The 18014-nt window shown below is 44.5% G+C and overlaps 2 protein-coding genes across 4 annotated transcripts in view; one reads left to right on the forward strand and one right to left on the reverse strand.

Annotated features, from left to right (window-relative positions):
* Calu (calumenin) overlaps nt 1–11185 on the forward strand; it is a 28274-nt gene extending 17089 nt beyond the window's left edge. For both annotated transcript variants that reach the window (XM_021164741.1, XM_021164742.1), the window contains exons 4-7: nt 851–1017; nt 1728–1788; nt 6973–7172; nt 8897–11185. In XM_021164741.1, coding sequence (XP_021020400.1) covers nt 851–1017; nt 1728–1788; nt 6973–7172; nt 8897–9001 — 533 coding nt within the window. In that variant the 3' untranslated portion in view covers nt 9002–11185. The remainder of the gene's footprint in view (nt 1–850; nt 1018–1727; nt 1789–6972; nt 7173–8896) is intronic.
* Nucleotides 11186–11189: 4 nt separating this feature from the next.
* Nucleotides 11190–15040, reverse strand: Opn1sw (opsin 1, short wave sensitive). Of its 2 annotated transcripts, none has more exons than XM_021164739.1 (5): nt 14597–15040; nt 14245–14413; nt 13849–14014; nt 13264–13503; nt 11190–12584 (listed from the first exon to the last, which is right to left on the reverse strand). In XM_021164739.1, the coding sequence occupies exons 1-5, from the start codon at nt 14940–14942 to the stop codon at nt 12465–12467; spliced, it is 1041 nt and encodes a 346-aa protein (XP_021020398.1). In that variant the 5' UTR covers nt 14943–15040; the 3' UTR covers nt 11190–12464. The 2 variants fall into 2 exon arrangements, with proteins under 2 accessions (XP_021020398.1, XP_021020399.1); XM_021164740.1 differs by having other exon boundaries at nt 11910–12584; nt 13453–13503; nt 14597–14951.
* Nucleotides 15041–18014: the final 2974 nt, after the last annotated feature.

The following is an 18014-nucleotide window of genomic DNA, read 5'->3' on the forward strand; positions in this document are numbered from 1 at the left end:
CTCACTCTGTAGACCAGGCTGGCCTCGAACTCAGAAATCCGCCTGCCTCTGCCTCCCGAGTGCTGGGATTAAAGGCGTGCGCCACCACGCCCAGCTCAGTTTTTTGTTTCTTATTTAAAGTTTTTATAACCACCAGTAAGGCAGGTGAAATCTCATTTTACAGATGAGGAGACTGAAATACAGTTAAGTTTCTTGCCCAAGAACTGGAGAGTTGGCTAGGCAATTAAGAGCACTTGTTGCTCTGGGTTCAATTCCCAACAACCCCGTGGTGACTCACAGCCATTTGTAACTCCAGATTATAAGCCTAAGGCACTTAAGAAAAGGAGCTCTGATGTCCTTTTCTGACCTGCAAGCAGTAGGCACATACATGATGCAGTGTTTTGCAGGCAAAACACTCATGCACATAAAGTAATCAAAAAAGAAAGAAAAAATGCCCCTTGTCCAAGGCCATACAGCTAGAAGTGCTAATTCACACCCAGACAATGTAACTTAGAGTCTCCACTGCCTCCCAGATAGACGCAAGACATTCCAGTCTTCTACTGACCTTAGCACCAGTAGTGCTGAGACGGCGCATTCTGGGTTAGGTAGTCAGGAGCCAGTTCCGTGTTGAGTGGCAGCCCTTTACCTTCAGCTTGGACCTGATTTGAAGGTGTGATCACCGAAGCTTTAGTTCAAAACAAAGCGTCTTTCAACTGCTGCTTCTGAAATCAAACACCATTTCTTCATGCTTGGTTTAACTTCACCTGGATATTCATTGTTTGATTTATCGTTTTTGAGATCTGTCTGTTCCCTTTACTTTTTTGTGTTTTCTGGAAGTTTTTTAAGATTTTACATAATTTTTGTTTTCTAGATGATCCAGATCCTGATGATGGATTTAATTATAAACAGATGATGGTTAGAGATGAGCGGAGGTTTAAAATGGCAGACAAGGATGGAGACCTAATTGCCACAAAGGAAGAGTTTACAGCTTTCCTGCACCCTGAGGAATATGACTACATGAAAGACATAGTCGTCCAGGTGGGCGGGGCAAGGGTCCCAGCAGCTATGGCTGCAGCCCAGCTTCTCCTCCTGTGCCGATGCGCTTACTCTGCTCTGTGCTTGCAGTGCTTACCGTGCCTGGCTGTGCAGTGGCCGCACACTGAAGCTAAGGAGCATTGCTGCTTTTCTTCAGTGCCCTAGGTTTATCATAACACTGTCTATCAAATAATGTATTTTTCCACTTCATTGCTATGTCATAAAGTTAAAAATTCGAGGAAATCTTGTTCCAAATACCCTGTGATTGGTGTTCAGAGGCCAAGTAAGGACACGACACTCGGGAGTTCTCCCAGAAGGCAGAGTCATCTCCCTCATTAGCAAGAGTTCAGCATGACTAGGGCCACAGTCTTTGCCATTTGGTACTGTCCTCCAAAGGACTCAGCTGTTATAGGTAGAAGTAAAAGAAATTGCTAGTATCTACCTATTTTCTAACTAGAAGAATATGGGTTTCCCTCCCTCCTTTCCTTCATTTCTTCCTTCCTTTGATTTTTGTTTTTGTGTGCATTTTTGGCTGCAGTGTAGGCTGGTTTACCTGCAGCTGGGAATGAGCACTGGTCCTCTTTGAACCTCCTGTCTCTGACCTCCCCAAAGTCTGGGATTACAGGGGTTTGTTGTCTTCTCTGGTTTTAATCATACACACCATACTGTCTTCTGGGCAGTTCAATTAAAAACTTCTTGTTCTTTCTACTTAGGAAACCATGGAGGATATAGACAAGAATGCTGATGGTTTCATTGATCTAGAGGAGTACATTGGTAAGTCTCCTGTTTCTAGTGTCCTTAAATACCAAAATGCTTTGGAAGTTGTAATCATCAATAGAAATGGTTTACCTCATGGGTCAACTTTTTTTTTTTTAATGGTTTTTCGGGACAGGGTTTCTCTGTAAAGCCCTGGCTGTCCTGGAACTCACTTTGTAGACCAGGCTGGCCTCAAACTCAGAAATCCGCCTGCCTCTGCCTCCCGAGGGCTGGGATTAAAGGCGTGCGCCACCACGCCCGGCTATGGGTCAACTCTTAACACATGGTTCAGATAGACTGATGTGGCAAATAGTATAACTTGAGCTGGATATTTTAGATTAGTTCATCTCAGTTTTAACCAGAGGTCCTGAGTTTGATTTCCAGCACCCATACTGGGTGTCTCGTAACTGCCTCTAACTCCCACTCCAGAGAATCTGATGCCTTCTGGCCTCCATAGCCGCCTGCACTTATACATGCACACACCTTACAAGTATGCACAGATGCATATATACACACATAGTTTTAAATAATTTAGAAAGAAAGTCTATCAGATAGACTGATGGGAAAGCCAAATGCGTGGTGATGCATTTGTCAGGAGCTGCAAGAAGAGGAGGAGTCCAAGGCCACTGAATACAAGAAACAGAAAGGCCGAGAGGATGGATGACCACCCAGCAGCCTGCTCACTGTGTTGTGCACATTTTCTGAGTCCTCTGAGAAGTTTCCATTTTATTAGGGTATTTATTTTGGCCATTTTCTGTTTTAGTTGTCACTTAAGGGAGCAGGAGATGAGGGTTACAAATGAAACTTGAGAGGAGATTGAAATGTTTTTTTATTTTTTGAAATTTTATCTCTACAATGTATCATAATCATGTCTACTCCCTGGTTACTTGTTTGTATTATCCTTAATTAAAATTGCTTTATAATTATTTTGTTACAAGTGGCATTCTATTTTGAAGCATACTTTTTTTTTTCTAATACACATCTTTTGGTATATTGAGAACAGGGGCTAGCCACGAATTCCTAACCGTTTGAATTGTTCTAGTCTGTTCCTAGTTTTAATCCCTTATCAGCTGAGTAGTTTGTGGCCACTGTCTCCCGTCCTGCTGGTTGTCTCTTCTCTCTATTGATTGCCTCCTTTACTGAGCAGAAACTTTGTAGTTTGTATGATTTCAACACACTTAGTTGCCTGTGTTGATGAAGTGCCTCCTGTTACTCTACTGATCTTACAGTTTAGGGCTTTCTATCTGATCTATTTGGTCTTCTATAGATGGACACCCAGCTTTTTAAGTACCATTTGCTGAAGAGGTTATCCTTTATTGAAAACCTTGTGGCTATGGATATATAGATTTATTCTGGATTCTTGGTTCTGTTGCACTCTACATTGGACAGTAGCTTTTCTCATGAACTTTCTGCTTTTGTTTGTCAATGTCTGATCATCATCTCGGGTATTAACTATTAAGCCTGAAAGAGAGTCCTGTGCTTACATCTGTTGCCGTCGTGAATGCTGAGCAGTGTCACTCCCTGCTGGAGAAGCAGGGTGGCCGGGGAGAGCCGGAGAGTCTCCATGACAGGCTCTTGTGTTCTTAACCCAAGTTGATGTTTACCACATTGTCTACTTCTAAGTACTTTATCTTTTTATTCTTGGCTTTGGCATTTTGTTGCCAAAAACAAAATTGTTGCCATTTGAAACTTCTAAAGCAGAGAAATTCAGGCTTATCACAGTTACTTGCCAAGCACTGGGGCCAGATAAGCAGATACAGGTTTTCTTCTGCATCCTCCAGATTCAAGGGCCAGAGAAATTATATTGCCAACCTGTAAAACTACCAAAAATGTGTGTGGTTTTCTTTTGCAAGTCAGTAACTATTGCAAGCTTGTGCAGCAGGTACTGGGGTTTATAGACCCATATTTTCTCCCCAACAGTGTCTTCCAGCTTGTACACATGCACCGGTTTCTGCCCTGTTAGAAAGGTGAAGAGATATCTGTCCGGTCCCCTTTACTCCCTTTCTTATTTGGCCCAGATCTGAGTCACCTTCCCATCTTATCTGTAAGCAGTACATTATATAGCTCCATAGTATGTTTATATTTCAAGACTTTTTGAAGATAGTCTGAACCAACAAATTCATTCCTTAGTCTTATCTGGTAGATTGAATACTTTTAGAATAAGCTAAAATATTTTTTTGATATCTTTCCTCATATACCTTTAAAATGGACTTATATGATATAGTTTAGCTTCTGTTTTTGTTTTTATTCTTTGGGACATTGAGACAGCACTACTATCCCAGATCTAAAAGAAATCTCAGCAAATACCATTCACTTACATATTTTAAAGTTGTCTGTAAAATATTTAATTCGACTTCTAAAAAACTAATAAAGTGAGGCTGGAGAGATGACTCATCAGTTAACAGCACTGACTGCTCTTCCAGTGGTTCTGAGTTCAATTCCCAGCAACCACATGGTGGCTCACAACCATCTGTAGTGAGAACTGATGACCTCTTCTAGGGTGTCTGAAGACAGCTACAGCATACTCATATATTAAATAAATAAATATTACAAAGTGGGTGTGGCAGCCCCTGCTTGTTATCACAACACTTAGGCTGAGGCAGGAGGATTCTGTGAGGTTGAAATACACCAGCTCTTAAAAGGTAATTCAGAAGTTTAAACCTGGAATGGATATTAGATGATGCACAGGATTGGCTTTATAAACTGTGGTAATAGCATCATGGTTATGTAAGAAATGCCCTTCATTTGTAAAGCTATATTCAAAAGGACATGGAGATATGTGGTTAGAATTTGCCCTAAAATAATTCATTGGGGCGAGGGTGTCACACGAACATATGGCAGAAACTGGCAGCTATTGAGTTGATGATGGCTAAGTGGTGGGTCTGTGAACTTTCTTTCCTACTTCTGTAGGAAAGTTTTCATAGTGAAAACAAAAGTGGTAAGTAGGATGCTGGTCTCAATGCCTGCATACGTGAGCGCTCAGTAAGTGTTAATGGCTGGGTTTTGAGGCAGGGTGCCACTATGCAGCTCTGGCTGTCCCCAGACTCACTATGTAGACTCGCTATGTAGACCAGGCTGACCTCAAACTGAGATCTCAACATGCCTCTGCCTCCTGCCATCTTATTAAAGATGTGCATCATCACATCCAGCTGTTATTTTTGCATTCATTAGTTGTTAAAGGGAGAATAGTACTTTGAGTTATAGATGCGTGCATAAAGGCAAGTATGTAAAATATATACATATTTTTCCTTCATTAAACTGGAAACACATTTATTTTTGTTGATGTGTGTGTGTTAGGTACTGGAGGTCAGGCCCAGGGCTTTGACTCGTTAGGTAGGGTCTCTGCCACTCAGCTCTAGTCCAGCCCTATGTCATTCTTTGTTTTGTTTTTTGTTTTTTTAAGATTTATTTATTATATGTAAGTACACTGTAGCTGTCTTCAGACACACCAGAAGAAGGTGTCAGATCTCATTACAGATGGTTAAGAGCCACTGTAGTTGGTGGGATTTGAACTGAGGACTTATAGAAGAGCAGTCAGTGCTCCTAACCACTGAGCCATCTCTCCAGCCCCCTCTATATATAATTTCAAATGCTAATATTTGGTTGGCAACATTTAACCATCCCTTGATTGCAGTTGATTTTTGTTTAATTTTGTAGGGATGTTCATTCTGTTTACCAGTCAAAATATAGACAGAAATAGTGTTGTCTTGAGAAAATGAAAATATAATCTATTCTCTACTATTTGGATTTTATTTATTTTTACTTTTCACAAACATATTTGTGGCTTTTCTTGATTTGTTTTATATTGGAAGCTTTAATTGTTCTGACATAATTACTTGCAAGTTTATCGTGTATCTAAATTAAAATATTGTTTTTCAGAGTTAAGCTTAGTGTTTTAAATGTCTGACAGATCAAATTAAATTGTTAATACAGAGTGAGGCAGGAGGAATGTCTCCAGTTTAAGGCCTTTCTAGACTAAAACCCTGCCTCATAACCAATGGAACAAAATAGCACTACTGTACACATGTCACCATAAAAAAACCAAAAATACATCTGTTAATTTTTTCCAGCTAGCTTTCTATTTGTAAATAGCATTCTATGTGCTTACCCTGAAGCGAGGGCTCAGGGTTAAAGCTGCTCTCACAGAGGATCCAAAATTGGTTCCCAGCACCAACTTCAGATAGCTCACTACCAAACTACCACTGAAACTCTAGCTCCAGGGCATCAGACACTGCCTTCTGAACTCTGTAGGCGCCTGCTGTCCCACACATGCAGGCGCACACACACAATTAAAATAAGAGAAACCACAGAAGCCCTGTCTGTAGAGTGGAGATGTGTGGCAGCCATGCTTTGTTCTCCTAGTGTCTTTAGTTATGTGCCAAAATTTATGATGTAATTCATCACCAAAATTGTTTTTAATGATCTCATAGCTAAAATTTAGACTGTTTTTGTTTTATTTACACACAAAAAATTAGAAGTCTCTTGACATGTGAAAGTTTTTGTTAACAATTTTCCTGCCTGTCTGCCTTCTAAAGACCAACGCCACTGTTTTTAATCATCTCTAGAGCTTCTTATACTCTATTAGGTTTCATTACAAGTGAAGAAGGGGGATGGATATTCTAAGAAGGGAAACCGAGTAGAAGCCATGCCACACTGTAAGAGTGCTGAAGTTGAGAATCAGGGATTGGATTCTTGGACGCTTGTCCCTTCTCAGTGTACTCTGGGGTGTTCTCTCTGGTTGTCCTGATGAAGGCCACTGGCTTAGTGCACTTAGGTAGGCGCTGGTTGGTAAGTGCAGTTTCCTGCCTCCTTAAACCAGTGCTCCAGTGTGCTTAGTCACTGGGGTGAGATGCAGTGCAGTAAGAAAGGAACTCTTACTTGGTACCCGTCAACTTAATTACTTTTTATTTGGAGACAAGTTCTCATGTAGCCCAAGCTAGCTCTGAACCCTGCCTCAGCCTCTCAACGTGCTCAGCTTCACCACCAGGAATGCAGAGGTACAGGCTCTGCTTTCCTGTCACTCAGTCAGCAGCTGGGAAGACTATTGTTGAAAGATGAACAGGAAACACACCTTGCTTTCTAAAGCCTCTCTGGCCTGAGAAAACTCTGGCTGCTACCGGGTGCCAAGAAGGACTAAGCCAGATTGACAGAGGCAGCCTTTGGACCAAACCTGATTCCTCTGTTGTGTGTCTCTGTGCACAGGTGACATGTACAGTCACGATGGGAATGCTGATGAGCCAGAGTGGGTGAAGACAGAGCGAGAACAGTTCGTGGAGTTTCGAGATAAGAACCGGGATGGGAAGATGGACAAGGAAGAGACCAAAGACTGGATCCTCCCCTCAGACTATGACCATGCAGAGGCAGAAGCCAGGCATCTAGTCTATGAGTCAGACCAAAACAAGGTGAGTTGTTCCAGGCCCAAGCAGTCTAGCAGCGTCCAAAGGCTTTTCTAGGGGGTTGCCTTCAACAGATTTCATTAAAATATACAGAGTATTTTTAGAGTCTTAATTACTGTATGTCTGCAAGGACCTAGATTTAATGACCAGAAGTCTACGGGTAGCACTAACTGTCTGGCCTCATTTTGGAAATCTTTTGCTCTGTGCTCATAGTGTTGGCAGTGTTGGAGAACCCTGAACTTCAGCAGAGAGCATTGATATAGAAAGTCTGACCCAGAGCACATCATCTCTAAGGGTCGAATCCCCAGGAGATTTTCTTTTTAAAAAATGTTATTTCCTGCATTCTTTTACCTACTACAGGCTCAGTCTTTAGTGCCATCTTACATCAAATACACACACACATGTATATAATATTTTAGAACAAGACAGGCAGACAGACTGACTGACTGACTGAGACTCTCAATATAAAGCCCTTGCTGCTGTCCTGAAACTCAGTGTAAACCAGCCTCGCCTCCACTCACTTGCCTGTGGCTCTTCAATGCTGAGATGAAAGGTGTGTGCCACCACTCCCAGCAGCAAATAGATTCTTAACATTTATGCCGCCGGGCGTGGTGGCGCACGCCTTTAATCCCAGCACTCGGGAGGCAGAGGCAGGCGGATTTCTGAGTTTGAGGCCAGCCTGGTCTACAAAGTGAGTTCCAGGACAGCCAGGACTATACAGAGAAACCCTGTCTCGAAAAAACCAAAAAAAAAAACAAAAAAAAAAACAAAAAAAACAAAAAAAAACATTTATGCCCTTTTCATGGGGTTATAAGCTGGCTTTTTGCTGGACTCTGTTAAAATTGAAAATTGTGTGAAGTGCTTAGGTCATCAAATCTTCACTAAGCTCTGTCACCTTTCCAGAGAGCTGCATATTGAAGACCAGAATTTTTGCTGTTTTGAACATTCTTTAAGCTTCAGGTGCTGTTTCTTAGAACCTTTTTAAAGGGTGGATCAGTTCTGAGTTCTTGCTCAGCATCACTTCAGCAGCCAGCTGTCAGACCCTGAATTGTGAGGAGTGAGCAGTCTTCTCTGAAGAGTCTTGGTGCTGACTGAGAGGAGCAACTGAGCCTTCTCTGGGTGTGGCTCATCTAGTTACAGTGGAGGGGAGATAAGGTTTGGCCCTGGAGAATTCACTGTTCCTGCTACACCTTGGTATTACAAGGTGTAATTATTATTGGGCTCCCTGAAGTATGAGCCCAGTGCTAGTGGCCATTTCCCACCCATACCTAGCAGCTGCCCCACAGGTGCCTTCAAAGAGAGCAAATCCGCAACTCTGTCCTCAAGTTGTTGAGTACATTTGGCCTGCCATTTCACTTTTGGCTTTTTTTTTTCTTTTCCTTTGAGATAGAATCTCCCTCTGTAGCCCAAGCTGGTTTTGAACAATCCTTCCTTCTGTCTTTACAAGTTCAGGGGTCAAATCCAGGACCTCAGTCTTGTAAGGCAAACACTTTACACAGAACCATATCCTCAGCTCACTAATGACTTCCTTGATGGCGTGTGTGTGTGTGTGTGTGTGTGTGTGTGTGTGTGTGTGTGTGTGTGTGTAGAAGGGATAGGGGATAGCATGTTTACACACATAGAGGGAACTAAAACCTTAAGTTATTACAGTCTCTACTATTTTATAGCAGTCTTTGTGAATCTGGAATGGCAAGTATATGGCCTCAATTCACTGTTCACTCTGGTTTCAGGATGGCAAGCTCACCAAGGAGGAGATTGTCGACAAGTATGATTTATTTGTGGGCAGCCAGGCCACAGATTTCGGGGAGGCCTTAGTACGACATGATGAGTTCTGAGCTGCAGACAGAAGAGCCTACATTTCTTCAAAAGTAATTTATTTTTACAGCTCTGGTTTCACATAAAATTGTTTGCGCTACTGAGACTGTTATTACAAACTTTTTAAGACGTGAAAAGGCATATTGAGATAGTGAAATCACCCGTCCCCACTCCTCCTCCCTCTGAGGGGCTGGAGGGAACCCGAGCTTCCGAGGAACAACTCTGATTAGTACACTTGTGTCTGTAGGTTTCCACTTTGTATAATGTATAACATGGTGTGTTTATTTTTGTATTGTTCTCTAGTTGGGGCTATACTATGAAGGATCGAGGTCCTCCACCCACACTTGTAGGCAGACGTTAGCATTTACACGTTCTCAGTCCTTTACCATAGTTTTTATAATTCTCACTTAACTAATTTTTTTAAAGCCTGAGATCAATAAGAAATGTTCAGGAGAGAAAAAGCAAAAGGAAAACCATGTGCATCAGGATCGATGCTTAGAGAGAGAATGCTTTCTCTTGCCTGTTGAAAAGTCTCATTGCACGAGTAGCTGCTCGGTTGTCATAGGCCCAGCCACCGAGCCTGCCATTGTCTGGGCAAGGATAGAGTCCTGTGCTGTAAGACAGCTTGACACAACTCGATGTCATTCTTTTCCCCTTTAGGACTAGCTGTTTTCTAATTTTGTCAGACACAGCTGTGCAAGGAAGAATTAGGGCCAGTGTCTTGAAAAATCAACCAAGTAGTGTGTATGATGTCTTCACGGGGCTATTTCTAGCTCTTTATAGAGCTGTTTCCAACTAGAAACAGCTGGAAAACAAGAAGAACAAAGTGTATGCAGGGCATGCATCTTACTCTTACTTGAAATCACTGTAAGGCCCCATCCAGCCCCTTTCTAAGAATTAACCTTGGTTTTACTGCAGTTAAAGTTGATTCTTTTCCAATCATGACATTGAAAGTGCCTTTAACAGGAAAAATGATCACTGACTGGGAATTGGACTAAGATAAACAATTTGGGCACCTTCCATGAAAGCATGAACTTCCTGATACAGTGGGTTCCCCCTTTTCTCTTGAGAACAGGAGCTAAATGCAGTATTAGTTACACGCTAGCCTGCAGTGTTCTTACCTTGTGGGCCGGTTCCTAACCTCGCGCTGCTGATGGGAGCAGGGATCCTCATACCTCAGAAGGCAAACCACTCGTCTCCCGGGCCTCTGGTCACCAGGGCTCGAGCTTTGCCTCAAGGATGGAAGGATGTACAGAGGGGGCTCTTTGGTTTGAGGACCACTGCTCACCCTTCCTGATGTTAACCCATACACCCCGTTTTCTCATCTCCCTTTCTCTCTGACACAAAAAGGTGGGGTAGCTAGGAGGGTTGTAGATCATCATGTTGCCATCCTTATTAAAAATAATAATCATCATCTGTTGCCAAGTCCATTCAGCTATGTTTTGGTCTCGAGTTGATGGGCCTCTTAAGAGTTATTGTATCCCAAGCCTTTAACCCTCAGGTTACTAAGATGAATACACATCTGTATAATCTTTATTACTTCCTGTATCTCTGAACAATACATTCAGGTGGTGCTGGGTGATGCCATATCTGAACCTAGACTTCCCTTTGGTCTTCCACAGTCCAGTTGAGGTGGGCGGCCTGGTGTGGTAAAAGCCCAGTGTGACTTTACCTTAGCCATTGCATCGAGCTCTTGATAGCAGATACACTCTTAAGTTTTTAACCCCAGGATAGGAGTAATGAACATCACTGCCTTCCAGGTCCTCAACTGTATTGTTAAGGAGACCAGAGATAATGAATGCCACCAACCCTGGCTTAGAAAGGGCATGTCACACACTGTGTGGCAAGAGGGCATTACAGCTCATTAGGTGCACAGAGCCTAATGCTAGCGTGAAAGTCACACACTTATCCAGCAAGCTGAGTCTGCTAGGACGGCATCTTCTGGACCTTTTTACTCAGCAGCAAAAACTGTGCTCTAATGTCTATGAGCCCTGCATGGTGTTGGGGTTTGGGTGTGGGTTTCTGGTTTAAATCAAGTCTGAGGCAGTGACCAGTGGTCTCGTGTCTATGGAGTGTTACCTGTGAATGCTAAGCTCTCTTGAATTTGAGTATTGGTTCTTTTTTTTATAGAGTGTAAACCAAGTTTTATATTCTGTAATGCAAACAGGTACCTATCTGTTTCTGAATAAAACTGTTTACATTCATCAGGGGCTTGTGTGTCTTTTATTCTCTTGGAAATGTGATTATATTCCAGGTCAGCCAAGGCTGCATAGAGAGACCCTGTCTCAAGAAACCAAGAAGGGGCTGAAGAGATGGCTCAGCATTTAAGAGCACTGTTTGCTCTTCCTCAGGACCTGGGTTCAATTTCAGCACCCACATAGCAGCTTACAACTGTCTGTAACTCCAGTGTCAGGGGATCCAACACTCACATAGTCACACACGCTGGCAGAACGCTGATGCACATGAAATCAGTAAAAAGAAAGAACCAAGAAAGAAAGACATGGAATTGTAGTTTAGGGTACTGTGATAAAATGTCAGAAAAGGAATTTGCCCAACTCCATTTACCTAGCTCTTTATCAATGGGCCTCTTTAAGAATTACTGCATTCCAGCCTTTAACCCTCAGGTTACTAAGATAAATATACATCTCTGTGATCTTTATCACTTCTGTTTCTCCCTCACACTTAGTCCTTTGCTATTCCTGAGGTTTCTGGCTCCTTCTCACAGCTACAGCCTTCCTACCTTCCAGTGCCTGATGTCAGTACCCAGCATTCCTTGCATATAACTCAACACGCACTTCTTCATTTCGAGTGCTCCTTTTCCAGGAGCAGCAGGTGTAAGGAGGGTATAAAGTAAGATGTTTTTAGCACTTGGGCTTGACTTATAAATGCCACTGAAACATGCAAATTCATTTTGAGGACATCAAGAGATTAAGACACTAACTTTAATCAACGCATAGCTTTAAATGGATACATTTAGCCAAATGAAGGGGAGAGCACCTAGAATAACTGTGTCAGATGAATGAGGTGGGGCCGTTCTGATGGTGGCAGCCATAGCCCAGACTGCAGCAACTGGGAGAGGCCACATAAGGAAGCTCTTCGATTCACTGCAGGTGCCCGGTGTCTGCTGCCTTTTCTTGGCACTGCCCCATGCCAAGCTTATTCTAATACTGGATATATCATCTCGGGTCCCCAGCAGGGAGGGGAAAAAAAAAAAAAAGACCAAAAAAGGTAGTGTTACCCATACACTAGAAACGCAGCCCTTCTCTCACAGTTCTCCAGAGGTGAGGGTGCCACTTAGAAACTGTGACTGTTGAAATGGCCCATGTGGCCCTGCTACAGGCAGAGAGTAACAGGAAAATGAAGGTGACTCACCAGAGTGCCACCACTCCCCATCTTTCCCCTGTTAATGGTTAGGATTCTAGTGGAGATGTAGATACTTAAATGTGGCGTTGTGTTTGCTGCTAGCAGGCCAGCTGAGGGGCCTCAGTGAGGGCCAACTTTGCTAGAAGAGACAGTAGAAACTTCTGTTTTCTGAGAGCCAGACATGTCAGATTCATCTGCCATGGGCTTCCTGCACACCATCTCCAGAATGCAAGCCCGGAACTGGAAAGAGAAGTGTTTATTATCCTTATCCTGAAGACTACCTAAACTCCACCTTTAACTCCTTGCTCCTGCAGGCTAAACTTTAAAAGGACTGGATTCAAGGTTTGCAGAAGGCTGGACTTATGTGGAGGTACACATCTTTTGACCCCAGCACTCGGGATAGGAGGCAGGCCCATCTCTTGAGTTCAAGGACAGCCTGGTTTCCATATGAGTTCCAGGACAGCTAGTGTTACTCAGACCCTATCTTTAAAAAAGAAAGAAAAAAAAAAAAAAAAGCTAGACATCTGTTACTGTTGATGTTATTTTTCACCAAGACAGACAGAGTAGGAATGATGTATAACTCAGTGATATGGATATTTGCCTAGCATGTGAAATGCCCTTTGCTCCATTTCTGCCATTGCTAAATGAAGTGTGTGGGGGCATTTCCCATCCCTTCCCACTCTTTCAATTTGATTTTTCTGGCTCAAGGTCTAGCCTCCCCTTGTTCCAGTATTTTAGGAACCATACTCTGGGTTGTTGTGCCTTCCAAGAGCATCCTGGCCTGCTTGGACTACTCTGGCTTTCCTCATCTATAAGCCCTGTGTAGAGGCCAGGGCGCTGAGTCACAAAGACATCAATAGGGGAAGAACCAGGGTCTAATGGACCAGAACCTCGTGGGAATGTAGATAGACTGCTTTACCTGCTTATTCATGAAGCAATAGATGATGGGGTTGTAGACACAGGAGCTCTTGGAAAAGAAGGCAGGGATGGTGACAAGCCGTAAGTCCAGCCCATGGTTCCGATTGTTGACCATGTACATGGCCAGGGCAGCATAGGGCACGTAGCAGAGACAGAAGGATCCCACCATCACCACCACCATATGACTCACCTCCCGTTCAGCCTTTTGTGTTGTAGCAGACTCTTGCTGCTGAGCTGCCACCTGGAATTGAGCACAAGGGTCAAAGCCCTGGCTGAGTTTGGCTTTCCCTTGAGGGAGGCATCATGAAGGGTGTCCTCAGCTCTGACACTAGAAAAGATCCCATCCTTGCCCCCTCCTCTCTCTGGTCTTTTACTCCTTCGCCCACTACTTCTTGTGCAGAAGATGGAACCCAGTACCTTACTAGGTAAGTGCTCTACCAATGAGTTGTAACTGCGTTTTCACTCCCCCTTCCCCAGTACTCCTATCTGACCACGGATATTCTATACGTGTCCTGAGGAAGACATATACTGTCTCTCCTGGGGCCTCCTGAGTTACTCCTACCTGCCCCTCTCAAAACTCACTCACAGCTCTGAGAGTCCTCAGCAACTGGGAGTAGGAGAAGCAGATGAGGGAAAGAGGAATGATGAAACAGAAGATGAAGAGGAACCAGGTATAGTACTCGCTTCGATACTTGGTGCCCACAGTGTACCAGTCTGGACCACAGGAGCACTGCAGGCCCTCAGGGATGAACCTGAAAAGGACCAAACATTGATTCTGAGAACTGGAAGAGTGGGGTTAGCTTCTGGATTGGCTTCTCCAGTTGGAAGAATGCAAGAAGACACTACAGTAATTATAACGGCAGAGTAACCATTGATGTCTCCAGCTGCCCCCTTTCCTCCTTACTCTACCAACTCAGGGCAAAGAATAAAAGGTTATACCCAATCTCTCGTCCCACATCAGAGCACTGCCCTATCCTCTCACCTGCTCCAGCCAAAGAAGGGTGGGATGGACACCCCGACACCAATAGTCCAAGTAGCCAGGACCACCATCAGTGCATGCTTGGAGTTGAAGCGGATGTTGCCGAAGGGTTTACAGATGACAACGTAGCGTTCAAAAGCCAGGAAAGCCAATGACCATCCTGTCACTAGACCTGTGGCAAATGTGAAAAGAATGGGGTAGACAGACTCCCTGAGCCCGGAGTGGAACATAGGTGTAATTGAGCAAGTCCAGAGAGTTTTGGAATGGATTTTAATGCTCATACAGCCCATTGTTAGAGGTCCAACTGTTCAGGATAATCAAGGGCCCTCTCTCTAGCCCAGGTTGCCTTCAGTACCTGCTACAGAGCCCAAGAAGGCCTCCAGAGCACAAACATGGCGACCAAAGAGGAAGTATCCGTGACAGCTGGCGATGAAGACTGTGAAGACAGAGAAGACGCAGAAGAGGAAGCCCCCGAGGGATACATTGACCAGAATGTAGTTGAGGGGCTGTCGCAACTTTTTGTAATGCAGTGTGGCCACCAGCACTGTGGCATTGAGTGGGGTCCCCACAAAGAAGACAAATCCCATGAAGGCTGCCTGGAGGTGGAAGGCCCAGACAGGAGCAAGGTGGTACTGAGGCCCATCCCAGGGCCCCACCGAGGAGATATTTTGAAACAGGTAAAACTCGTCCTCTCCCGACATCTCCCGCTTGGGATGTCCTCACTACCACCTCCGGTCCCTCTTATAGAGGATTCTTCTGCTATCACCCTTCCCTACAGCGCCCTCCTTTAAAGATACAGTTGCGACTCTGAACTATCCTAAGCCTCCCAAAGACAAAGTCCCAGATTAGAGATCTCTTAGTTCTCACCTAAACCTTTCATGAGCCCAAAGCTGATTGATTGTGTTCTTCAGAGGATAAGAGATTGAGGTCAGAAACCTGGATAGCAAGGCTGGGTGCTCTGGGGTCAGTATTGGTTTCCGTGGCCTGGAGGATGCTGACCTATATTCTTTGGAGATGCTGCCATGCCTCATTCCCACCTCTGCCTTGGCTTCCCTCCTCTGCATCTCACCTGGCCCATATCACCTGGCCCTTTGTGAAGGATGCTCATCTGACTGAGTGTCCCTATCCAGAGACCTGGGAATCTGCCTGGGAAAACAGGAAGAGGATGAGTAGGGAGGCCCCCTTGGGAGCATTTTAAGTAGCCACTGTGGGACAGTACAGAAGCAACTGCATCCTGCCTTAGGTCCCGGGGTATGCCTAAGCCACTACTATGTGTTTGGCCTCTGCAGGGAGGCCTTCTTATGTAGGTAGACCTGCAGTCAGCCAGGTTAGATTTATTTATTCATTATATGTAAGTACACTGTAGCTGTCTTCAGACACTCCAGAAGAGGGCGCCAGATCTCGTTACGGATGGTTGTGAGCCACCATGTGGTTGCTGGGATTTGAACTCTGGACCTTCGGAAGAGCAGTCGGGTGCTCTTACCCACTGAGCCATCTCACCAGCCCTAGGCTGCTTCTTAGACTAGGCTTCCTTTACATTAGAGCAGATGAGAATGAAACTCTCCTCAATAGTCTGGGTTCACTGTTAGGGAAGGACACCAAGAGTTAGTCTCTCGTCAGCATCATCACACCCAGCCTCAAATAGAAAGCCGAGAGGAGTGGATGTGGGTAAAGCTACAAGCTCTTAAAGCTGGCCCCTCATGACACACTTCCTTCAGCAGTGCTCTACATCCTAAAAGTCCCATTACCTCCCCAGTCATCAACGGTGGACCAAGTACTCCTCATATACAGAAGCCTATGGGGGGGGGGGGCGTTTCTCATTCAAGCCATCACAGCAAATTAAAACATGAGGGCCAGAAAGACGGCTCTGTGATTAAGAGCACGCACTGCTCTTACATAGGACCCAGGTTTGGCTCCCAACATCCACACGGTGGCTTCCAACTGACTAACTCTAATTCCAAGGAGATCCAGCATACTTTTCTGGCCTCCGCAGGCACCAGACATGCACCCAGTGTTTATACACACACACACACACACAAGCAAAGCACTCATACACATAATTTTCAAAAGAAAGTTAAAAATATGATCTTTTAGAAGACTATGTGGGTTATTAAGTGAACACCCCAGTACCAGGCATGAGATATCTCCATACAAGTTACCAGTCAGGGAGGTCCCAGGGGTCCCAGAAACAACACAAGCTACGGCCACTGCTCCTGCTTGCCCTCCGTAACTAGATGGTAAGACCTTATTGCTGAACACTGTGGTGTAAGAGAAATCAAGCTGGAACTTACTGAACACTTCTACAGGCTAGCTTATATAGTGCCAGCAGGGGGCCTCTAGGCCATGGCGGGGTGGGGGCAGAGAAGTGTCAGTTTTATCCAGTAGTGAACCCTAACACCATAATATCCATAAGCCAGGTGAGATGTGTCCGCCAGTACTATAACAGCATGGAGGTTGTGGGGTAACTTCCTGCTTGGATTATACGCCTGGTCCACAGGAGGGGCATCCATACCTGGTACTGTAAATATTTTTAAAAGCGCAGAACTTGGAGAGGTCATGAGCTCTAGCCAAAATTACTATTGTTTTACTGAATTGTACTTGTTGTCAAACTGCCTTTTAAATATTTATATTTATACATGTAGATTAGCACTGCTCCCAACCTTAGCCCAGGAGATTTCCTTCTGCAATGCGAAGCGGTTATCGAAGAGGCTCATCTGGTCAAATGGGCTGAGAACAGGGACTATGAAGTGTTCAGCTCTGAATGGAGCTTCTCTCTCTGTGTCTCTCTGTCTCTGTCTCTGTCTGTCTCTCTTTCTCTCTGTCTGTCTCTCTGTCTCTCTCTGCCTCTCTCTGTCTCTGTCTCTCTGTCTCTGTTTCTCTGTCTCTCTCTCTCTCTCACACGCACACACACACATACACATACACACACACACACACACACACATACACACACACACAGACACACACAGTCAAGGCAAAGCTCAGGGACCATTACAGAAGAGAGAACAGAAAGAATGTAGAAGTCAGAGGGTCAAGGGGAGTGTGCTGTGAAATGCATCTTCCAGACATGACCTGGACATGAGCTCATTGCTGCCATGGTTACCTGCACAGGATCAAGCCAATAAGATCATCTGCACTCAGCAGGCAGCAGTAAGAGAACCCAGTGGGTTATGAAAACTCAAAAGGGGGCTGGTGAGATGGCTCAGTGGGTAAGAGCACCCGACTGCTCCTCCAACGGTCCAGAGTTCAAATCCCAGCAACCACATGGTGGCTCACAACCATCTGCAACGAGACCTGGCGCCCTCTTCTGGAGTGTCTGAAGACAGCTACAGTGTACTTACATATAATAAATAAATAAATCTTTAAAAAAAAAAAAAAGAAAACTCAAAAGGAATAGCTGTAAAGGTGGGAGGGGACATGCTGAAAGGTGGGGATTGTGGGAGAGGAGGCTGGGCCCTGGGATCTGAATTCAGGTCCTCATTCATGCCTGTAGAGCATCCACCCCTGCCACTGGGCCATCTTTTCAGCCACCTTTGCCTTTTCCTAGACTTAGAGAAGTCTAAAAGCGGAAGTGTGTGTCCCATCCAGTAAGCAAACCTGTGTGAGTTGGTTCTCATAGGCCTGACTCTATCTCTGTCTGTGTGTGTGTGTGTGTTTTAAGCCAGAGATGGAGAGATGGCAATGCCCTCTTTTGGCCTCTGCAGACACTTGTGCACACAACTCTCTCTCTCTCTCTCTCTCTCTCTCTCTCTCTCTCTCTCTCTCTCTCTCTC

This window comes from Mus caroli, chromosome 6 (assembly GCF_900094665.2).
Source record: "Mus caroli chromosome 6, CAROLI_EIJ_v1.1, whole genome shotgun sequence".
NCBI classification, from domain to species: domain Eukaryota; kingdom Metazoa; phylum Chordata; class Mammalia; order Rodentia; family Muridae; genus Mus; species Mus caroli.

Excerpts from the sequence above, each read along its gene's own strand:
- Opn1sw (XM_021164739.1), bottom strand. The coding sequence starts at position 14,942 with ATGTCGGGAGAGGACGAGTTTTACCTGTTTCAAAATATCTCCTCGGTG. Across the intron at positions 14,414-14,596 it reads CTTCTTGGGCTCTGTAGCAG|GTCTAGTGACAGGATGGTCA; the intron begins GTACTGAAGGCA and ends CATTTGCCACAG. Across the intron at positions 12,585-13,263 it reads ATTGCTTCATGAATAAGCAG|TTCCGGGCTTGCATTCTGGA; the intron begins GTAAAGCAGTCT and ends TTCTCTTTCCAG.